General features: G+C 32.7%; 1 protein-coding gene across 2 annotated transcripts in view; it reads left to right on the top strand.

Moving 5' to 3' along the window:
• Positions 1-24,037, top strand: part of LOC113397287 (protein O-mannosyl-transferase Tmtc3) — a 181,381-nt gene that overhangs the window by 136,293 nt on the left and 21,051 nt on the right. For both annotated transcript variants that reach the window (XM_064217475.1, XM_064217472.1), the window contains exon 2: positions 9,810-9,946. In XM_064217475.1, coding sequence (XP_064073545.1) covers positions 9,810-9,946 — 137 coding nt within the window. The remainder of the gene's footprint in view (positions 1-9,809; positions 9,947-24,037) is intronic.

The following is a 24,037-nucleotide window of genomic DNA, read 5'->3' as shown; positions in this document are numbered from 1 at the left end:
AATAATTTCGTTGAACACTGTCAGAACTGATTATATTATTATAACCAAGAGTTATTTTATTTTATTGAGCTAACATTTTTATGGTATATGGTATGTGGTCACCACTAGACATTGGTACTGTTAGGAACATAATTTATACCACATAATGTCCCATGTGCCTGTAGTTTCACTTATATCATGATATGTTTGAACATATTTAATAATTCTAATAAAAAATTATATGATGTTCATACATTATATATATTTATATATCATCTATGACATGAGCTCACTACTTTTCTTTCTAATTTTCTTTTCCTTGAGGCTGTCTGTAAGAGATTGCTGTCATAGCGATACGGCCGTTTCTTGAACATCTTCCTTGTCTGTATTTACTCTTAGTCTCAATTATTGTATTACTTGGTAGTACTGATTTGCATACGCCTCTGTAAAGTCTGTGTAGCACTCACTCATCATATATTTTACCGCTCAACAACACTTTGTGTTCCGGTTTGAAGGGTGACTGAGCCAGTGTACCTACAGGCACAAGAGACATAACATATGATTTCGGAAGGTGGCGCATTCGTTACGTAATAAGTGTTTAAAATTTCATACAGCGCCAACGTCTTATAAAACAATTAATAGCGTCATCAATTTCATAAATATATTTACAGGCGGGCGGCACAGCTTTTATTCATTTCTTTGCCATATTCCTGCATTCACTTGAAACGAATCGCAACTGTACATGAAGTATATTTAAGTGGCAACATTTAAATACTCGCAAACGATAATAAAATGATGCAACAAAAAAAAAACTCACAACAATTACATTTTGTATACACATAGGTTGCAGTAACTTTTTAATTGTTTTAAAGATCATGATAATATTATCAACTCACTAATGTTCATACGATTTAAAAAGCGTGAAACTAAAAGGTATATATACAAACAAAATCTATTACAATATTGTCCCACAAATTTCACCACTGAACCGGCAATAAATCAAGACGACATCCTCACCCATTCTACCCTTGTGTACGAGAGACAGCGCTGACATTAATCTGTTCAGAAATTTAAGGGTCCACGAGATGCTTTCTCGTTTGCAGCCAATGTTTAAAATATACTTTGATTGACATATTCTATGCACTTAAGATTACATTTTAAAGCAAACAATACACAGATATTTAGTCGTTAAAATATTTATTTATTTTTAGGAATTATCATTAATACTTTTGCGTAAAATTTACAACTTTTTTTATCAAGTTGGCTTTTAATTATATAATTCGTATTTATAACGTACAATTCAATTATGAAGAAGTTAATATGTGTTTATATATAATTTTTCGTGTTTAATACAGTTTAATAATTCACAACGCAAATTCAAAACAAGGTACGAAGCGCCGATTGTCAAATAATGTCAATTCGGTAAATTTGAAAAGCGAAATGTAAAATGGAATAAAAATAAAAAAGCAATAAAACGCCTGCTATTCTCCCCAGCGACACTCAGACTCGTGATAAGAATGATATATTTATAGTCTGAAAATACAACGATAGCATATTTTGGTAGTTGTTATCCATAATTGTAACGGCCAACCTGTAAATGTCCCAGGGCTCCCTTAAGTGGAAGGTCTGGAACTAATTCGACAACTCTGTTCCATTACTGGTCGGTGGATACTCATGAGGCAGAATGTCATTGAAACTAAGCATGTGCCTCGCGATGTTTTCCTTCGCCGAATTATTAAGACCGATTAAACACATGGACACCTAGTTTTGTTTTTCTTTATTTATAAAAATATCCTTAAACCTATTACATTAGAAACTTTTTTAGTGAATTTAATTTTAATCCGTTTAACCGTTAAGAGGCAAACGTCCAAACTAAATAGTAATTAGTTTAAAATAGACTATTAAACCGTCGCAACTTTCTACGGGTAGCACTACATTTATAAGGCCACATGACCTTTGGTGACCTGTGAATTTGTCGCACACTTTTGTCGAATTTTTTCGAAAGATACAAACAAAAGTATACTTTATTTTCTTGTGATTTTAAGTATAGAATATGCACATATAACTTTACGGACGGGAATCTTAAACTGGATTCGTAAACTTGGGATGCATCACTGAGCTTTTATTTTGTATTTAGTTCATGTAAGGAAGGAAAAGATCTTGAGAAAACTGAATTTATCGGGTAAAATTTTACCACACGTGTTTCCAACCCGCTTAGAGCAGCGTGACCGAATGAGTTCTTCCAAGCATATTCCACCGCTCTACTCATCAACTCAAGAGGATAAAAATTCTTTGTGGAATATTTCTAAGCTGTTCTAAATATATATATAAATATTCTTTACAAAGAAGTTTCCGTAATTAGCGCGAACACGCAATCGTGAATCTAGATCTACGTAGATAATTAAAAAGTACGGTTACATAATATCAGAATAGAAACGCTATTCCGACCATACATTTTAGTAACGTTGAATTCAGGAATTTAGTTCCGTAGGTAATGTTATCCGACGTCCCACTGAAGATGTTGTCTTTCGTCTACAATTATACAGATGGACTTACCTGCAGACTGTAACACAATGAAAACAAACCGTCGTCTCGGCTTTAGGTAATCTAGTAAACGGACGCCATATACATTCGAGAATTTGTACAAGAACGTAGGAATGGTACTAGTTCATACATTGTTTCCTTATTTATTGTAACATACCTAAACAAAGCTAAATTTACTTGGTGGTAGGTACCACCCATATCACTCAGTTATTCTTATAAACAGTAATACTTAGTTTTCTTATGTTTCAGTTTGAAGTGTAACTGCGCCAGTGCAACAACCAACATAATAACATTTTTCAACCCATGGTTGGGCGCGCATTGGCGATGTAATTGGTATTATTTAACAACTCCAAAGTCTATGCGTGGAGGTGACCATTAATCAGATGGTTATCGATTATCGTATATATGTGAGAAATCAACAAATGGTGATACTTATAATAATGAAACCTTAAGAACGAAAGAGAGAAACGATTATTTAGGACGCGGCACAATTATAAATAGCATATGAAAAAAAAAACTGACAAAAAATAAACAAAGTATACTTCTATTTAATCTACAAATAAACATACCAAGAAAGAAAACATAAAAATAGAGATTTGGTAAGCAATGACAGTAATCGTGTCTTAAATAGGTGTGCCATTCAGCTTCCAAATTCGGTTCCAAAAACCCAACGCTGATTTCCAATAGTACCCTATGTAGCTATGACGTTCTGTGACAATCGATATTAATATTTAATATAAATACTTGTACATAAAATAATAATAGTAATATTTAAAACTAAGCTTAACTAACACAATAACTCCTACGCGTCGCTTAGCGCCCACCGGCAAAACTATTTTCACTCCCTATATATAGCAGGGATGTTATGAAGTAATTTCGTCGTACCCTTATTAAAGCGAGCCATTTAATTTTACACATTACAACTCGACGTCAAACGACTAAAATTACACAAGATGTACTTATATGGAAAGCTACCAACAATTAAACACGAGCTGCTCAAACAAACAACAATTACACAATATGAACAAAGCAAATATAGTTTTAATGCGCGCCAGGAACTATCAGACCGTGACACAGCGCTACAGGATAATGTACTTCCTGCTTTTCCCGTCTGGCATATGTAACATTACCCGGATAATGCTATACAAAATATTATGTTTATATCCAACAATGGCTGGCTGCTCAATTAACTGATAAAACTTAACAAAAGCAGATGTAACTGGTCGCGACCTCGATAGCTTGAATTTTACTGCCCATTGAAAATTCCGTTTGTTGAATTTTTTTTGGCGAACGAATAAAATATTCAACAAAATCATATCGGTCAGCCCGTTTAACCCGTTCGTAGCATCGTTACGATTCATTTTGGACTCGTTATAGCTAACGACTTCGGTCGGATTGTTCGTTATTTATATTAGGAATAATAGTGTTATTACTTATTATGGTTGAGTAACATGTTATTAAGTAATTAGAAACATAAGTATGGGTGAGCTTATTCTTATTGTGCCAACGTCTGCACTAAACCTGATCTACGTTTGGTCGTAAACACTCAAAAAAAGTAATTGAATATATTAATGATTATTTTTTCTATGCTACATTTAAAAATAGTTTAAAGATGTATATGGTATCTAAACATTAATTTGAATGATTCTTTAAGTTGGATCTTTTATTATGATGTTACTAATAAAGCTAAGATTCTATTATATAATGTAAATTTCAAAATATTTGCCGTGTATAGCGTCAAATTATTCCACTCGTACAATTATTGACGTATATATTTTTATAGAAATATCAAAGCTTAGCTTCAAATTATAATGATACTTGATTAATGGTCACATAAATGTTACCAATTACATTGCCAATTCGCCACCAACTATTGGAAGTAAAATGTTATTATGTTGGTAGTTACACTGGCGCAGTTACTCTTCTAACCTAAACATTATTAAACTAATTATTACTGCTTGTATGAATATCTGATGAGTGGGTGCTTCCTACCCAGACGGGCCTGCACAAAGCTGTACCACCATAAAAATATCAAATATACAATACTAGTAATGCAAAAAGCTTCATTAAAATTATAACACCTCGGTTTATTGCCTCCACTGGTGACCCTCCCGTCACACTGTCTGGTTCGTTTTTTGCCCAGAGGATCGGAATTGCGATTCTACGGGGAAATGCTGCTAGCATTCTCGTCACCACTCCACGCAGTCAGGATTTATACAGTAATAATTTTAATTAAAATTCGTCTAAATTTGAGAACCTTCTGTTAATAGTTCTTATGTAAATAAATATTCATCGTAATACGCAATATTTATATAATATTACTAAAATTTTAATACCCTTTTCAACTCAGCATATTTGCATATCGAATACATACACGTTTTATTATTATTATTATGGTATAGATGACCAATGGGCAGGAGGCTCATCTGATTGAAAGTGACTACCGCTGCCCATGGACATCTGCAACAAAGGGGTCCTTGCAGGCATTGCCGGCCTTTAAGAATTGTTTAGACTCTTTTCTCGAAGGTTCCCAAGTTGTATCGCTTTGGGAAAATCGCTGGCGAATGCTAGTTCCACAGAGTGGTTGTGCAAAGCAGAAAATCGCACTATTGTGGATTTTCGGGCATTTAGGTGGTGCGGATGAAACATATATTACATACATATATAATAGTATTTAACTAACAAGACTGTATTTTTAGATGTTGATTAAGAGTAACTACTGAGTTTCTTGCCGGTTCTTCTCGGTATAATCTGCATTCCGAACCGGTGGTAGTTTCACTTGATATACTTTGTTAAATGACGATTCAAAAGTGCTTGTAAAAGCCTACTCGAATAAAGTATATTTTGATTTGATTTGACTTTGAATTCTGCCGGAATGTTCGAAGTTCAAATGCAGCAGCATATTTTATGCAAGTTAATTATATATGATTAAGTATAAATTGACGTCATCATGATAGTACTAAAATAAAAATAGGATTATAGTATTATTGAGATTAATGAAACGGTGCTTCTCTGGGAAATAATTCAATTAGCACGTTAATCCAGTTTACCTACTAAGGATAACGAACTGTTCAACATATACATTTTGCTTATAAAATTCTGCGATTTTGCCTGTTAATAATAGAACAGAAACTTCAATAATAATTACGTAAATATATTAATAAACTCATAGCAATTACAGTGTAACAATAATTATATATGCTTCTGAACAAATCTTTAAAATCGATATATATGTGTGCAAGAGCACGCAGGACCAACAGCTTGCATGATTTCCGAGTGTGAAACTTGGAACTTCGTGGCTGTCGAGGCCATAAAAAAATCCTTGACGAAAACCCAAAATCATATCAAATCTTGACCCTCACATACAAAAATATCGTACAATATATTTACTTTATCTAACAAGTACATTTTGTTTCGTAGATATTTTTTTTTTCTATAGTTAAACATAAGAACAACAGACAATAGTATTTCTCGTTTCTCTATATCCTCTGTAACAATATATTATCGTGCCAAATGAAATAAGTCCGGCTTCCACAATGGAATGGTTACATGAAAAACTATTTTACATTTCGCAGGCTTATGTTTGTGGAAATAAACTTTATTACTTTTGTCTTACAGATCTAACTAGTTAACTCGAAGCAGGTTCGCCATTTTCTTTTTTTAACACAAAACTACGAGGAATATTGTCGTCTTTATTGTGTCTCTAATGATTAATTAGTTAATTAGAAGAGTAATGTTTTATTTTCAATGGCGATTCGCTTTAAGGTTTATTTACGTATTGCTATTTTGTGTTCTGACTCTTTTGTGGAACTTTGCGAGTATTTCGTTTGAATAGTATGAGCCACAATGTAGACGACCAGCATAAAACAGCAATATAACTTTCTATTTTTAATATAACATACACATATACATTAAGATATATATCTAAATTTATTTGTCACTATGTAGCAGTAATAAATGAAAATTTATAATTTTGTAAATAAAAACAAAACGAGAAGACGAAAGACATTTTATTTTCCGTTCACGTCTAACGTATTCAAATGAGACACTTAAAACAAGGAATATAGGGTTCATTATCATACATATTTGCGTATGTCGGTCCACTACAAAGAATTATCGCTACATTTAGCCCCTGCCACTTAGGAACGAAAGGCTGGTGTATTTTTGGAAGTGCTTTTTACTTTTTAAACGTCCAGGCGGTGCTTCCGGCGTTTTGGCTTGGCTACTTATTATCAACACACTGTATAATATTTTAATTTCATATTTAAAATGTTTTATAGCCAACCATAATATTATGTAACGTTAATTTGCAATCTTATGAAAATAATAATGCTGAAAATTATATGATTTATTTTAAAAATGAAATACATATTATATCAATATGATATCTGATAGACTATCGCAAATTCCCTAACTGTCATTGATATAGACTCCGTATAGTAAGTTTCTATTTCTTAACCTCGGCTCTTTCAAACCTTCAACTTTGCATCACGAGGAGCGATAACCTGCGTTTTTTTTGTTTTTGTAAGATTATCTATTTCTATTAAAAAAAAGACTTGGTGGGACTTTGTTTAAGGCTGTCTGGGTAGGTACCACTCACTGATTATATATTGTACCGCCAAGGAGAAATACTTAGTATTGTTGTGTTTCGGTCTGAATGGTGAGTGAGCCATCTTAGTTCCCATGGTTGGTGGCGAAACATTAACGAAATAAGGACTGGATAAAATTTCTTACGGGACCGATGTCTATGAGCAGTGGGGACCACTAACCATAAGATGGCCTATTTGATCTTCAACCTACTAATATAATATAAAAAACACGGTTGAAGTTGGAATAGCCCGTTATGCAAATCCGTCTTAGTAGAAACCACCCTCAAAAAGCAGTACTAACTATTTAAAAATCCTTAATAATTCTCACAACCACCGTTACCAGCAATCTGTCAATTTTGAATAAAAAAAAATACTTGTACTTTTTGTATAGATATGGCATATTGTAACACTAGCTTTTAAACGAGTTAGTATTAAAACGCCAACATATAACCGTCTAGTTCTCTCACGCTAGCTGTAGGTCGACAGTTTGATACTGTTCAGTAATTGCTTGTATGGTAAAGGCAAATGTTTGTTCGATTCTAAGCATTGTGTGTTCATCGTGCTTCAGATCAGGAAATTCTTGTTAGCACTTAAACGCTTTAAATAATTTGTTTGAGCATTAAATTACTCGCTTATTTTAAATAAGTTATTATCAGAATTTCGATTCTCTTTTTTCATTTAACACGGTTTTTATTTAACTTGGCAGAATTTTACAGCTTGCTGACTGTTTGATACCAAACCTTCTTGGGTATACTTTTGCTGGTACGTCGATTCTCTGCGGATGGTTAAGGTTACGTACACGTTCGATCGGTAAATGCTCTTTACAAGTAATCCCTTTTGAACTTACGGTCACCACGAGTGTGATGATATATTTCTTTTCTATTCTGCCGGAAAATAACAAACGGTAAATTTTTCTTAGAAAAGTTCGAATAACAAATAAGGTTTACGACGAAATATACGTTCGACCTGTCATTATAAAAAAATAATTCATCGTTTTAAAATTAAATCGCATAGTGGTAGCTCATTATTTACATAGTTGATCAAAAACTTAGAATTCCAATCGAAAATCATGAATTAAAAATCTTGGAAAAAAAATTTATCACACTTAACAGCAAATAATAATACCACACACATTGCCTTTAAAAACACTTGAGCGAAATTCGAACCGTAAACATTACAGCAGACGGTTAAAATAACCGTTGCACCAACTAAACAATTTAGCGGACAATTAATTTAACACAATTTTCGATTTGCATACGTTTACATCGATGCGAGCTCGTTAGACGCACACAAGCCAACATCACAAGGCGCATCCCAATCAACTGCGCGATTTAATTTGCATCCAAACCATAGATGTATCTTAGAATTCAGCATTGTATATACTGCTCCAGCTTTTCATCAATAGTTTTAATTATCGCCTCATTCGTCTAGTGATTTGCTTATACGGTTGCAGGTCTGGAGGTCCTGGATTATCTCAACGGTAGTCCGGAGTTTAAAAGTTAACGGGGTTTACAGTTCCGTGCCTCAGAGAGCACAGCCGATGGTCCTGTGCTTGAACATGCTTCCCATCGGAATAATAGAATAAACAGTAAATCTGCGTTTGAGCACACATTGGTGCCCTATAATGTGCTACTTGGGCATTTGGCCACTATCCCTTAAGATTGGTCAATGTCACAGAAATCTGGAAGAAAACCATTACTTTTTATTAAATTTTAAAAAAGGAATTATAATATAATAAATAAATATTAACTTTATTTATTATATAAATAAATGATGATATCATATAAAATTTGAGCAAGCAAAACCAAAATATTATATATGAATTTGCTGACCTTTTAGCAATATGAGCTGTTATGACTTATATTTATTGGCTCTAACATATTGTCGCCGTAACTAATGGTAATGGTTTCAGTTACCGCCTATACCACCTGACATGGAATTTCATTTAAAGAAGCAGCCACAACCCAAACGCTTACTAATTTTGTTCGCTCATAACTCTTGTTTATGACAGCGACATTTTTATAGGTTTAAGCAAGAACCACAAAAGGTGATTTATTTATAAATGAGTAGCTTTACTTAATTCTGAAACTGTATAATTTAAGCATTTGTTTTAGTTTAATTTTACTTGAATGAAATATATTTAGGAATTCTATAGTTGGACGATAGCAATGTCTTGGTTTTGATTAATGTTTTAGACGTAAGAAGGATAAATGAGCGACTGAACGGGTCATTTCATCAAATTAATATTTATCAGATAAGTAATAGAGTTACGGATCAAGTCGCATTGCTCGATAGAGACCTCTTCTTTCACTTCGTTCTTCACGATATTCTGACATACCTTAGAACACGAGATTAATTTAAAAAAAACAGCATGAAATTTGACTAACCCAATCCTATATACCTTTTTTTTAAGTATTACTGTGTAATTTATTAATTAACAAATATAATTTGACTTATTCGACAGTACCAAAAATGTATAAATGAGAATAGTAGGTGACGTTTAATTGGTTAACGTTAAATACAAAACAAATGTAAGAATACTAGCAAAACAAACGTCCGTACAGGACGTACAACAATTTTCATAGCAATCGGTGAAGCGATGTCAAAGTATTTTAATCCCAAAAAATATTTTTATTATAGATACAATTCAAACTCAGATATATTCATTGTATATTTAAAAGAATTTCCTCTTTTCAGGAACAATCACACAAATCGTACCGTCCATTAACGGTACTCACTTTCCGATGGAACTACGCGGTGCACGGGCTGCAACCAGCTGGCTATCATCTGGTCAACTTACTACTCCATGCTCTCGTCTCGTTGCTGTATTACAGGTAAGCATATTATAAACAGATTATAAATACTAGACACTAGTATAATTAATAATTTAAAGATAAAATTCAAAACAAACAAAATATTCAAGTTACAGAAAAAACACTCCGTCCAAAAGATTCAAAATCAAAATATACTTTATTCGAGTAGACTTTTACAAGCACTTTTGTATAGAACGTAGATTCTAGCGTGAAAAACCGGCAATAAACTCAGTAGTTACTCTTTTCCAACATTTGAAATACAGATTGACTTTCCTGTAACAGTGTGTTCAGAACGCTAACATTATTAACTATCTGAGACTCAGTCTTTGAGCTAAGTAAGTCACCAGTTGTATACCGGCACCGGGTTCGTAAAAAGGTATTTCATTAGTTTGTTAATACGTGCAATTCCAATATTGATTTAAAATTTCAAATTTGAATATACTAGCTAGCATATACGGCTATAGATTCAGGAGACCCGTGTTCAAATGTCGAACTGGGTCAATACATATCACATCATCACGTCGAATTTTTTCTTTCTATAAATTCTCAGTAGCAGACCGAAGTTAGGAAGTTCCGATCGAACTAAGGGCCCTAGGGAATAGAGTGTAGCTCTGTTGCATTATTTGATTTTAAAATTCGAATTGCGGAACATACATATTTTTCTTTAGACATTGGATCTCTTTTTATTATTTGTAGCTTCAAGAGTAACTTATTTATTACTACACCTAATATCCTTTTAAAAAAAGTTATATAAACTGATAAAAAAGTTTTAGCGGTCCCCCGACGCGTATGTCGACGCTTGAAATATAAAAATATTTGATCTTACATAATATATGCGACGATAATAATTATAATAGGTTTGAAATACTATTTGTTAGTTTTTAGTGTTTAATCTCTATGTCACGCGGTTTTTAAAAATTTTAATTTTACTTTTATTTTGTTCTTTTTAAAGTAGGTATAAATTAAGATGGTATTTATAGTGATTAGTTAGTTGAGTTAGTAACTTAGTTGGGTACTAGATATCATAGATATAAATATAGTGGTAATTGAGCCTAATTGATCTCATTTAATTACCAACCTTCGAAATATAAACCTTACCCTAACATGTCACATTTCAAGTTGTGGTTACCTTATTCTTTCAATATCACTGAAGTAATACGGTACCAAATTTAGAAGGGATAGAATAATGAAAGGTAGTCGGATACCCTCTTCAACTATTAAAGAGCTGATGACCATGAAACGGCTAAACAGATCTTCATGAAACATGGCTAAGAACACTCGGGATAAAATTATCTATGCCACAAAAAAACTAAACGAAAATCGATTCATCCGTTTAGGAGCTGCGATACACAGACAGATACGCAGACACGTTAAACTTATAACCCCTCGCATTTTTCGTCGGGGGTTAAAAAATAATTGTATTTTAAAATTGAGCCTAAATTTTTATACGCTACCCTTAGGAGATATTGTCGCTAAGAATTTTGAGACTTATATAACAAACCTTAAGAGTTCATTCTAAAAATGCTTTATCGAATCACCATGCAAACAGCATGCTCGCTCCCGATCAGATAATGCTCTGTGTTTCGGTTGATTGGGAGGGAACGGTGCATCATAAGCTCGTCCAATCTGGCTTATCGACTGATCCCATTTTCCATGATCAATAACAAATCCATCTATAGCTTGCAATCAATATAAAACGGGCAGAATTGATCAATAGAAAGGTATCATTGTAATGTTAGACTAAATATCTTTAATGACTCAACATTGAAAGCGCTCTTGACTGACTAATCTTGCTCCACCGTATATCCCGTAACTATATTTATTTTTTGCTACTTGGAGAATTCCTTTTTTGGTAAAGTAGATTCGATGAATAATATAATATAAGGACCATTTTATTCCCTTAGTATTTCAATTATAAATAAAAAATTTAAGGGTTATAAATGATTTAGTAATAAGAAAACATGTTATTTGAGTAAATTTGTATATAAGAAAAATGTGTTCGTATTTTATTGTAAAACGTCACGAACTTTTTACTTGTCATATTAAAATGCAGAGCTTATATCAATTTGCGACTTCAACAAATTCATATACATCACTACAGATATTATAAATGTTAAAAAGAAATCTGTCTGTTACCTGTTCACGCTTAAAAATCTGAATCGATTTCGACAGACGAAATGTTGACAGTTTAAGCTCCGGGGAAGAACATAGGCTACTTTGTTTTTATTTCATCCCTCGAGTAGTTAAAATGAAGATGAAGATTTGTGAGCTGAAGTTTTATTAAATTCATATTTTGTATGACGAATATCTAGGTTAGATAGTGTGTATAAAAGGGCTTTAACGGCGTGAATTCGTACTCCATCCTCGTGGCCATTTTAAACTGACCACCATCTGTGGTAAAAATCGACACATAGTTCACTGATATAGTTCTATTCACTCAAAAGAGGCAAACTAGTTAATTTTAAATAAAATAAACTAAATAAAAATTATCTATTTTTTATGTTTTTTCATTCACTCATCTCACGCACACTAAGACATCTTACAAGAACGAGACACACTCAACTTATAAACGGCGAATAATTTAAAGTGGAGGCGCGCGCGCCTTTGTCATCGAATACATCTATACTAGACTATCTCAGATCTTCCAGTCCATAATACATATTTATGACACGAATATACATCACCAGTCCTGACTATTCAAATAAGTTATTTAGAGTATTTAATGTGGCGCAGGTGTGTCTAAATACGATTATGTTTCCCATTAACGATTTAACGCGGCCATCAAAACCAAAAGCCTACTCGAATAGGCTTATACACATACATCCATAAAATGTTATCTTTTATATACAATCTCAAATCTATGTTATAGAAATCATATAATACGGTAACTGATTTAGATTAATTTACTATTACCAAAGTAAACACAACCACTAGTTCCGATAATAAAAATACTTAACCTGAGAAAAATTGACGAAAGAAACTCATCTCGCACGCTTACTCCAATACCGTCACTAAATGAAATTTAAGAAAATTTATATTTTAACACCATCTAGTTGCTGAGAGTGGAATTTACATTTTGCTTCGATTCTTGTGTCTTAATTCGCAGCCGTTGATCAAGAAAGCAGTAGTTGCGGATCGACACTAAACGAACTCCTCTCCTCCGTCTATTCCTACAACGACAGTAAACGGATAAGCACGTGTCGTTGTTTATAAAATACAATTATTTTGAGTGTTAAACCGTCATTTTATGTTTACTGTCAGATTTCGACTCTCATGCTTCGGGAATCTTAGGATTGACATAAGTAGTAAAACGACATTTTTTGTTTAAGGCCAGTTTTCTGTTACCATTGATTAAATATTGTTTGTATACTGCGATTCCAAAAGTGTCACTGTTTGTTTTATGACGCTTTTCAAATTATTACAAACATTTTGTGTTATAAGATAATCTGCAATTAATGTTTCATTATGTTTAATGACGTTATGACTTGTCCCAAAGTATGAAATATTTAATTAACTTTGATTTCTTTAACTTTGGTTTTGCCTCTTCCTATGTGCAAAAATGATTTTTTATTCTGTTACAAGTCCAAATTGAATATTTACTACTTCACAGCTTGTGATCGCGCAAGAGATCATTGTTAATGTTTCGTTTGGAGTGAAATTGACGGACTTCGAGGAGCTAATGAAATAGACTCATATATTATATTGTATTTGGAAAATAAATCAGAATCTATACATGATATGCAAAACCTAGAAATAGTAGTTTATTCTGACAACTGTTTTGGTCAGCAGAAAAATCAAAACATGTTTTTGATGTACGAGTATATGCATGCTGTCAGTAACATTCATATTAAGAGTATAACTCATTAGTTTTTAATAAATGGGCATCCTCAAAATTAAAACTATAATGACAACTCGGTCGTAAAATAAATTTAAAAATTCTTGAAGACCTCGCCGATCTATACCTGAACAATACAATGACCCTGATACAAACTGCGAGGAAAGAGATTTGGCCAGAGTCTGGTAGTGGTAAATTGAATAAAAATGAAGAATGTGCACAGTTCGATTATCTGATATAATCTTTGACAAAGAACTTGACGACGAACTTAACGTTTATCACAAAAACTCTTATGCTCAAAACGAAATATTTTATTCAAACTAATAAAATGTTGTCAACAAAATTACAAATCATGGCAACACGTGATCAATATGTAGGTATTAACGTTTAATTTGAAAGAAAAGGATAGAATGATACGTTAATAGTGTGCCTGAAAGAGATAATTAGAGTTTCAGGTAAAATGTTATGATTGGTAAATGGGAGGAACGTTTTAGAAGGAATTATGGATGAATAATTGTAGTCAAGGTTGAAATCTTTATTAAATATTATTACGCACATCGCGTTCACATATTGATAGCATAATTATATATATATATGATATCCTATAAATTATATAATTATTATAATCAATGTCGCGTTTCAGTCTGACATTTCACGCTCGTGTTCTGCGGTGAGTTTCGAGTTTTTTTAAAGAATACTTCTACAGTGCCCGAAGATAGAACGTACGTTTGAATGTATTGGTTGCTTACAAAATATTGTCTATACTAAAAAATTAAATGTTTTTTTTTTTTTGTATAGCATAACTGAAAAAACTTCCACACATACATACACTAATAAAATCAGAGATCTAACTAAGATTCAGATTATCGGAGAAGGTTTTAGTTTATCGAAAAACTCGTCATACGCAATTTCGCCCGCTTTAAATTTAGACTATTAACTAAATAAATTAAAAATATACATACTGAGCTTATATTTCAATAATTTCAGTGCTTAGGACAATTGTATAAATGAAATTGAAAATACGAATTAATCAATAAAACTAAGCTCTACAAGTTAAATGATAGATATTTAATATTTGCGTGAGTCGAAATTAATTAATATTAAAGTCCAATCACAGCTGCGTCGTTAACCTTTAATTGTTAATTGAATCGGGAAACTTTTAATTGTTAGAACTCAATAATCCAGTCATTGGGACCGGAGCTGAAGTCGGCTGTTTAATTATTCAGTAATCGCCTGCTTTTGGCTGTATTTAGTTATTTACTCGGCAACAACGCTGCCTTTCATATTATATTAACGCGTATTAACAAGAGTAGTAGAATAATTTGAACTATCTGTTGTGGAGTCTTAAAATTAAAAAGTTATTTAAATTAATTTTACAATTATTGAATAGGATATCGTTTCAGAAGAGCTTACGAGAGACAAGTCAACATGAAGTTGAAAATTATTGGTACTTTACAACAAGGATTAAATACGGGATATTTACCATGTTTTTTATTATTATTTGGTGGATATTTCGACATTAGCTACGAATGTCTTGTTCACGAGGCTATATTAGTACTTTATTCAATATATTGTCCATGTCGCAAAATTTTCAAACACTTTCAAAAAAAAGGTTTTTATTATTCCACCACGTCGCCGATGCGGATTTGTAGAACACATTTTTCATTCCTTATGACGTCCCCCCCCCCCGGTCATGAGATGAAATATGAACACAAATTTAACTTCTGAAATCTGATCTGTCCTTGCCCAAGTTTGAACTTGTTTCCTAGCCACTGGGCCACCTGGGCTTAATCACATAGTCCAATACTTATTAAGTAAGACATACACAAAGTGTCCGCGAGCTCGACTAAATCGGCTTGTGTTATATATTTAACTTATTTAATTCTATTAGCGACATTCGAGCAACCGTTATTTTAAAACGAGATCAATAATTTAAAAGCTTTATAGCACCTCTAATAATGGTATTGGTCGAACAATATATACGAGGGCTATACTAAAATTAATTTAAACGTTGTGAAAATATATTTCATATAATGATTTATTTCACTTTGAAACATTAGCGACTTTACTTTTAAGCTTTATATAGCGGTGTTTAGTTGGACATAGAATTGAAATTGAAAATAAAAATATTGTTTTAATAGCGATATATTTTATAAATTAATTTAAGTTAAAATGCATAACAGATACATATTACAAAGCCATACATCAAGAAAGTATAAACTATCATGAAGATGAATGAATATAAAACTTTGTGGTAGGGTATTGTGCAAGCCTGTTGTATCATCCACTCATCATAGATAGCAAACCAAGCAACGCTTAGTACTGTTGTATTACGGTTTGATTGATGTAACTTTTGTTGTAGATAAAACAGGTAACATTGTAGACACTCATCATCACCGATTGTGTTAACATGACATATCCATTGTATAAAATCTTAGAAGGAATTTATGTTCGCGCTATAATTATAATCCTTGCACGAAAAATGTAAATTTCGGTGTTTGTGACTCTTCGGCATGTGTCATGCGCGAATGCATTAAATTTTAATGAGCTACGGCTCTGTAAGAGTTTCTTATTACCGCGGGAATTGAAAAGATACGGTACGAAACTGGAGCTCCTATTTCAAGCATTTTTGTTCGAAATTAAGACGCAGCACGATAATCATTTAACTTCAAATATAATGTATTTCGTTGAAGGACCAATCAGATAATGACAAAGCGCGTTAAAAGAGTACTTTATTTATTATGGGATTTAATATTTGGTAGCTTTGTGCAAGTCCATCTGGAGAGGGTCTACCTTCTAAAACAACAATGCTTAGTATTATTGTGCTCTGGTTAGAAGGGTGAGTGAGCCAGTATAGCTACAGACACGGACATAACATCTCACTAAAAATTAAAATATATTATACGTACATTTTTTATACCAAAAGATTAACAGACGAATTAATGGTCCAATGATAGTACTTGATAATTATCACCCATACACATTGGCGCTGTAAGATGTTTTAATCATTCCTCACATCGTCAATGCGTCTGGGAACTAAGATGTTATATCCCTTGTGCTTACAATCAATCAAATCAAATTAAATCAAATCAATTTTATCCAAGTAAACTTCATAATGAAGCGTTTTTAAATCGTCGATATTAAAATACTACCACCGTTTCGTAAAGCAGCCTCCAGCGAGAAGAAACGGCAAGAAACTCGCATAGTTGCTCTTTTCAAATAAACAGATTTACAATGCTGTTTTTTTACAATAATTAGTGTCCTGTGATGGAACCCGAGCCTAAATCCAGGCTTTTTTTTTTTCTAAAAAGTACTCTTTTAATGAATAATAAGATTTTTTTATTAATTCAGTCTTAATAAACTTTTTAAATTTTGTTAATGGTAAATTGTTTACATTTCCCGGTATCTTATTATATATGCGTATACCATTGCCCAAAAACGTTTTCTGTACCGTATGCAAACGGAAATTACACTGGTTCTCTCACTGTTCAAACCAGAACACAACAGCTCAAAACAAATTACAAATATGATCTTTGGTACCGATGCAGACCAGCTTGACGGATTTGTTTAATCTGCCTATTCGAACTTCGGCGTGTGCTTGCTTCAAAACTACTAAAGAAGATAGAACAGACAGTCCAACAGCAAGACATTTACTAGCACTGATTTTAAATTCGTGCTTTATATAAATAAAAGTAGAATACCTTTTAAAAGTGCGGTAGCAAATTAATGATACAATTTTATCTGTGTCATTCCTTAATAGAACCTTTTAGCTTATTAAAACTACAATTAGGTTTCATGTCAGAGTTTTAAATATAATAGTTTCGAAAGTAATTAAGTTTAATTTTAACTCCACGATTATAGTTTAAACACATACATAGATTATTTAATATGTTTTGTATAATAGTAGCTTTGTCCGAATACAAACTGATCATTATCTATATGTATATATCTATAATATTATAATCTGTATGTCTGTTGCTTTTTCACGACGACAGAAGGACATAAGGTACTTTTTAATGCCTCACGCCTGACGAAAAAATCCTAAAATACGAGCGAAGTCGCGGGCGGTAACTAGTGTTACTATAAATTCCAAAGCAAATTCAAGGTTAAAATCATTTAAATTTAGCAGTAACCAACAAAAAAATAAAGAAGAATGGGAAATACAGAATGGAAGGAATGGCAGGACATGCAGACTATTCATATTATTTCTTCAGGCTATTTCATTTCATTTCATATTGAATATGGTCCAGTAGCTAGAACATATGAATGTCAGCCAAAGATTGTGGGTTCCACCCAATCCGGATAAACGCCGCTGTTTTCATAAGAAATATGATTAGGAAAATTTGTCGTTTTGAGAACTAAATATAAACATGATATTTATAAAAAACAAGCAACAACTCCCGACTTCATACAAATATTAAAGATATTGTATTACTGTCGGTTATTTATAAGAGATGATGATTGAGAATGAGTCTCAATCTCAAGGGAGACTAGCCAACTACGCAGGACGTATTAGTTCACAAGTGTGTGCACAAGAGGTGTACGGTACACCCCTGTCTTCCCTCATTCTCATAATACAATGAGACAGCAAATCTGAAACGACAGGAAATAATTCAGGGCCAGATCCAACAGCGTTACGATCTTTCCGAGACACAGGAATTTATACATTTCCAGACTCCGTGTTGCTACTAGTTCATTTTCAAATAGCTGTGCCCGCGACTTCGCGCGCGTTTGAATTTAACAAAAAAGTTATTGTTGTAGTCTAAGTTACTCCTTATTACATCAGCTATCTGTTAGTGAAAGTCCCGTCATAATTGGTCCAGGCGTTCCAGAGATTAGCCGGAACAAAGAGACAGACAGACAGACAAAAATTGAATAAAATGTTATGCATATACATGTAGTAAAAAGCGGTTATTTTAACATTACAAACAGACACTCCAATTTTATTATATGTATAGATAGAAATACCTAATAAATTTTTACTGACCTGATCTGGTGCTTGAACCCATTATCTTGGGATCAGCGGCAACATCTCTAGCTACTGGGCAGTTTAAAGATAGATACACATATTTATGTTGTCCTGGACATTTCACTAAACAGGTTGCACTAGTTATTTGTGCAAGTTAGTTATAAGAAAATAGCCTATATAAGTCTAATTGCTAAGATATGACGTCATCGACGTTTTAGGAAATTTCGCAGCTTATCCACCTCGCAGCTCTAATATCAGTCGATGGATACAAATGTGTCGAGTTACACCAAAAAATAAATCCTTATCTATATGAATTATTGTATATATTCAAAAATAATAAATAAAACTTACAAATTTACAATGCGAGTATGATACACTTAACAATAAAACAAGCGAGATTAGTTGTATTTGTTCAAAGTATTCGCAGCTCTGAATTTTTAATTTAATAAACTTTACAAGAGCTCTTAAAATATGCACTAACTACACAGTTGCATGTAAATATTTATAAGCAACGACTAGTTTTCAGTGGTCGTACGGTACTGAGCTTATCCAGTTTAATCAGACAGCTCAATCCTTTAGATACTTATTACAATCTCAGATTATAAAACAAAAACAACAAAAGCGAATACAAAATCAAGTCAATGAAAATTACCGATAATGTGTGTTTTAATTAATTTGTTAATACGTCAACAAAATTAATGATTTGAGTGCGCTTTTGACGTATTGACAAAAAAAGACGTGTCATTTCGCACTATCGGAAATTTGTATTCGCTTTTGATGCTTCTTTTTAATGGTGCGCTCCATCTGCCTTTTGCTTTATAATCTGAGATCACTATAATTATATTATGTATGTATCCTTTATATTTCTTGGCACTAATATTTGACTTACGACCAATACTAAATTGCCAGCTCTATTCTATTACTTTTCGTACAATCCTACTTTGCCATCTTATATAATATACGTTAATAAGTTAATGATTATTTATCAAACTGAATATTATATAAAGACGAAACAATTACATGGATATTGAATTATGTAGTCTCGATCGATTTCGGACATTACGGTTATTCTCAAGGGAATCTAGTCATCTGCGCGCAACGAGTCTTGCACAAATGTGTGCGAAAATACAAGCACTATAGTTTCCCACACATGTTCTGATGGAGCCGAAAATTTGAACGATTTCAGGCGCAGGATCAATGGCATACATTACTGACTATGGACTGGTGAGAATTACTCGATCGAATACATAATCCTTTCTAATAGGTTGTCCTGGTGTTTGAGCTCTCTTGGCCTGTTTAAAACACAATGCTGAAATATATTTGTAAACGTTTTTAATCAACGTAGTTTATTTTCATATACTAAAGTAAGTTTGTGTATAATATATATTTTTTTACATTTCAACAACTAATACTAAATGCAACTAATACTCTTTTGTATAAAATAGTTTATAAATTTTCTAAATGACAGACTACAACATCGTAAATGGCATTTTTATGCCTTTTCATTTTAACTTTGACAAAACTCATTTCTAATTTGTATATTTATTTTCCCATCATAATAAAAGGTACGGTTGTATCGTATTATATAATTAAATCGGGTACGTTACGTAGCTACTAAACAAAGCCTTACTTTTCAATTAAGCCAAATAAACTAATCGAAATCATCTCTTAGGGGCTTTATTTTAATAGATTCAATACAGCTCGTTCATTGGCGAACATTTGAAATTTTACTAAGGTTAAAAAGTCTTGTTAAGGGTCCGTTAATGAAATACAAATATCAAATATCCTATAATACGCGTTAATCCTTGTTTAGGCTAAATTTATTTAACGGTGGATGTTACGTTTGTCGAGTGTGTATTACTTAATTATAAACTTCATGAAAATTCGCTTTAAGGACATGATCTTCGGACTCAAGACCATATTTGCCGGATAAACATGCTGATGATTAACATTCTCCCGATCGGTTTCAGCCAGAGTCTCCATTTTAATGGAGGCTTACTAATGCCCAGAATTTAATGAACAGTTATGTACGGAAACAGTGGTGCACTCATTATTCCTTTAACAGAGACAAGAGATAGACTATAGGCACCAATGGTTTACACGTTTTCTAAGACATTGGAACGCCAACTTCGGAACTCCGGACTGCCAGTGACAAACTAAGATTTATTGACCCGACCCGGGCTTGTACACCATGATCTTGGGATCTTAACCATAAACTAGCCACTAGAAAAAGAGGCAGTTTATAAAAAATACTCTTTCCTTCAGTACATGTCGTTGTTAATCGTAGTTTTATTTTCATGTATTATATTCTGCTTATAAAACAGTTTGTAACAAAAACAACCTACGGAATGCAATTCAAACTTTGTTAAATTTTACTCCGTCATACAAAATGCGAATATAAATTCAACGTGTGGGAATAGGGAAATAAAATTACCGCGATTGTAGAAACGACGTTATATGATATGTTCTTTCAGAGATGACGAACATCGAGTTGTTTACGCCACTTAAAAGTTGTAATGTCTTTAGCGGCATACACTCCAATCACATTAGTGTATCAAGCGAAACTTTTAGCCCCTCGCATTATTTGCAACTGGAAAATTTTCATCCAGCTTCAAACTTATAATGGAATTACTTTTAAATTCATGTCTGCCTCCTGCCGGTTGCATACGAGACTCTCGTTTATTAACGAAATCCCATTTACGTGTACAGAACAGGCCTAATATTGAATGATTTGTTTCTCATTCTGAGAAGGAACGTCCTTAGTAAGCGGGTTATACATTATTTGTAAAAGGAATCGGAAAACGTCCCTAGCCTCAGGGATCAGAGTAAATAAATAAAAAAATTGCTACCATAGACAAAGATACTCAGAATCCAAAGAACATTTAGTATTATAAATGCGGAAGTCAGTTTGTCTGTTTGATAATCTAACGTCTTAACTACTCAAGCAATGAACAAGACATTTTCTTAATATCTTACCCGTGGGCGATGCCGCGGTCAGAAACTTATCCATAATATAATGAATTGGAAGTCTTCAACAGCGTTGTGGGGGTTCCCTAAAACAACACAGTCACTGTTTATTTTATAGAAATGTATAGTTTGGGAATATATGTATACAGAGCATTTTTCTTTGAGTGTTTTCAACATTCTAGGATCGTAAGAGGCCCGAGGTCCGGAATGCGAGGGTAACTTTTTACCGCAAAGTTAAATTAGTTTTTCATTAGCTCAAACACCGCTGCCAATGTCATAACTTCGCTCCTAATTACGCGTACCCTTTGTTTCATCTTTGCATGTGATAATTAATTACGTTTGAAAATTAATTTACTCGTAATAGCCAAGTATCTTTGTTACGATATAATCAAACAATATATTTATGAAATTTTATTTGTTCATAAATTATTTATATTTATTTTTTATATCCTATTTTTTGTTATTGATTAAATAGCTTAAATTACCTGAGATTATCTGTTGAATATAAGTAGTTACCAAATGTAATTCCACACAGTATGTACAAGACACACTTTTACTTGTTGGTAGATATTCTACCGCCAAACAGCAGTACTCAGTATTCCTGTGTTCAAGTTTGAAGAGTGATTGAGGCAGTATAATTTAGCTTCCAAGGTCGGTGGGACATTAGCGATGTAAGAAATGTTTAATATTTCTTACAGCACTAATGTCTGTGGGATAGTGGTGACCACTTATCATCAGGTGGACCCTTTATCCGTCCTATACAATAAAAATAAAAATAATAATAATGTTGTTATATTTAACATTTTTCGTGACATTATAATTTAGAAGTTAAATTAATTTTATCTCATCCATATTTGAACCAACATTGGGTCAAGATTGCCGTGTTCTAATCCATCTCGAAATGAATAATAACAAAACATTTTAACATGTTATGTGATACAGAACATATAGCTGTTCCGATTATAAGATGTTGGCGAGGCAGATAAGCAACACATACGACGTGGGATTGATGGATTGATTGTGTAACCCGTCCCGTGTTATATCCGGGAATATATGAATAACACAGGATTGAGAGTTAGTGGATAAATGCAATGCTAATACTAGTTAGCCGTCCTGATCTCACACGGGTAACTTACACAATCAAATACATAAAATATTTATCAAATGAACAAAGAAAAGTTCGTTGTCTTTTTTTTCGTATGTAAAATAGAATACCACTAAAGATTCATCACAATCGGATGAATTGTTTAGGAATATATAACACATGAAACACTTTTTATGAATTATGACTCTATTTACGAAAATTACATTTCATAATATGTCACATACTATTAAAATATAATTCCAACAAAATAGATTTAATTGAGGAGAAATTAAAAATGAGGCCTGTTATATACATAAATTTGATAAATTCAAACTTCACGAGCTCAACGGTATACGCGCCAAATAGCTATATGGAAGTTGAATGTTCGATCCAGACCCCTTGGATTATTATACCCACTCCTTACTCAAGATTTACGCTTAATTGGAGGGGAGACTACGATTATTAGTTATTCTAGATAAGATATTCAAGTTTTATAAAAATTTTAAACGGGATATTTACCATGTTTTTTATTTTTATTTGGTGGAGCTCGATATTTCGATATCTACGAATGTCTTGTTCACGAGACTACCTATAGTAATAAAAATAACCATGTTAATTTAAAAAGTTTTATAAATTTTATAATATAAATTGGTAAATTATTACAGTTGCAAATAATTCGAGAACTTTCCAAACGAAACAAAGTAAAAGTGATCTATAAAACGAACCCGTTTGAGAAATAAACTGTTCAACCATTTTATTTCCAGCGACGGACATTTTATTTGAAAAAAAAACAAAGTAGTTAAACGTTACAGAAGATATTATGCAGTATATATACAGTTTCATCGTCCATTAATCACAAAAATATAGTCCTCTCAATTTCTGAACTCAAAAAGCTTCAAATACGCTTCAAAATATTGGCTCGCGTATTAGTTTGTTACATTTAATGAAAATAATATCGATGAAATATGGTTCGAGATGGCCCAGTTATACACATGATACAAGTGGAACTTCACTGAAGATCGAGGGTTCCTTTCCGCGCATCATAGAGTTTTCAAATGCTCGTATTTATTATGAAGAAGTCTCTTTATTAATATGATTATATATTAATGTGATATGAGCATCTTTAAATAAATTTCAAATGTCAAAAAAACCTTGAAATCCCTGCGTTGGTCCACTGGAAACTTACTCTTGAAATCTTCTAAGAAATTCATCTTCGTAAATTGAAAAAGCTAGTGAAAAGTTTTCAGGAAAGTTGTC

The sequence above is a fragment of the Vanessa tameamea genome, chromosome 3, assembly GCF_037043105.1.
Source record: "Vanessa tameamea isolate UH-Manoa-2023 chromosome 3, ilVanTame1 primary haplotype, whole genome shotgun sequence".
Lineage (NCBI taxonomy): Eukaryota > Metazoa > Arthropoda > Insecta > Lepidoptera > Nymphalidae > Vanessa > Vanessa tameamea.
This window is presented reverse-complemented; position numbering and strand designations above follow the sequence as displayed.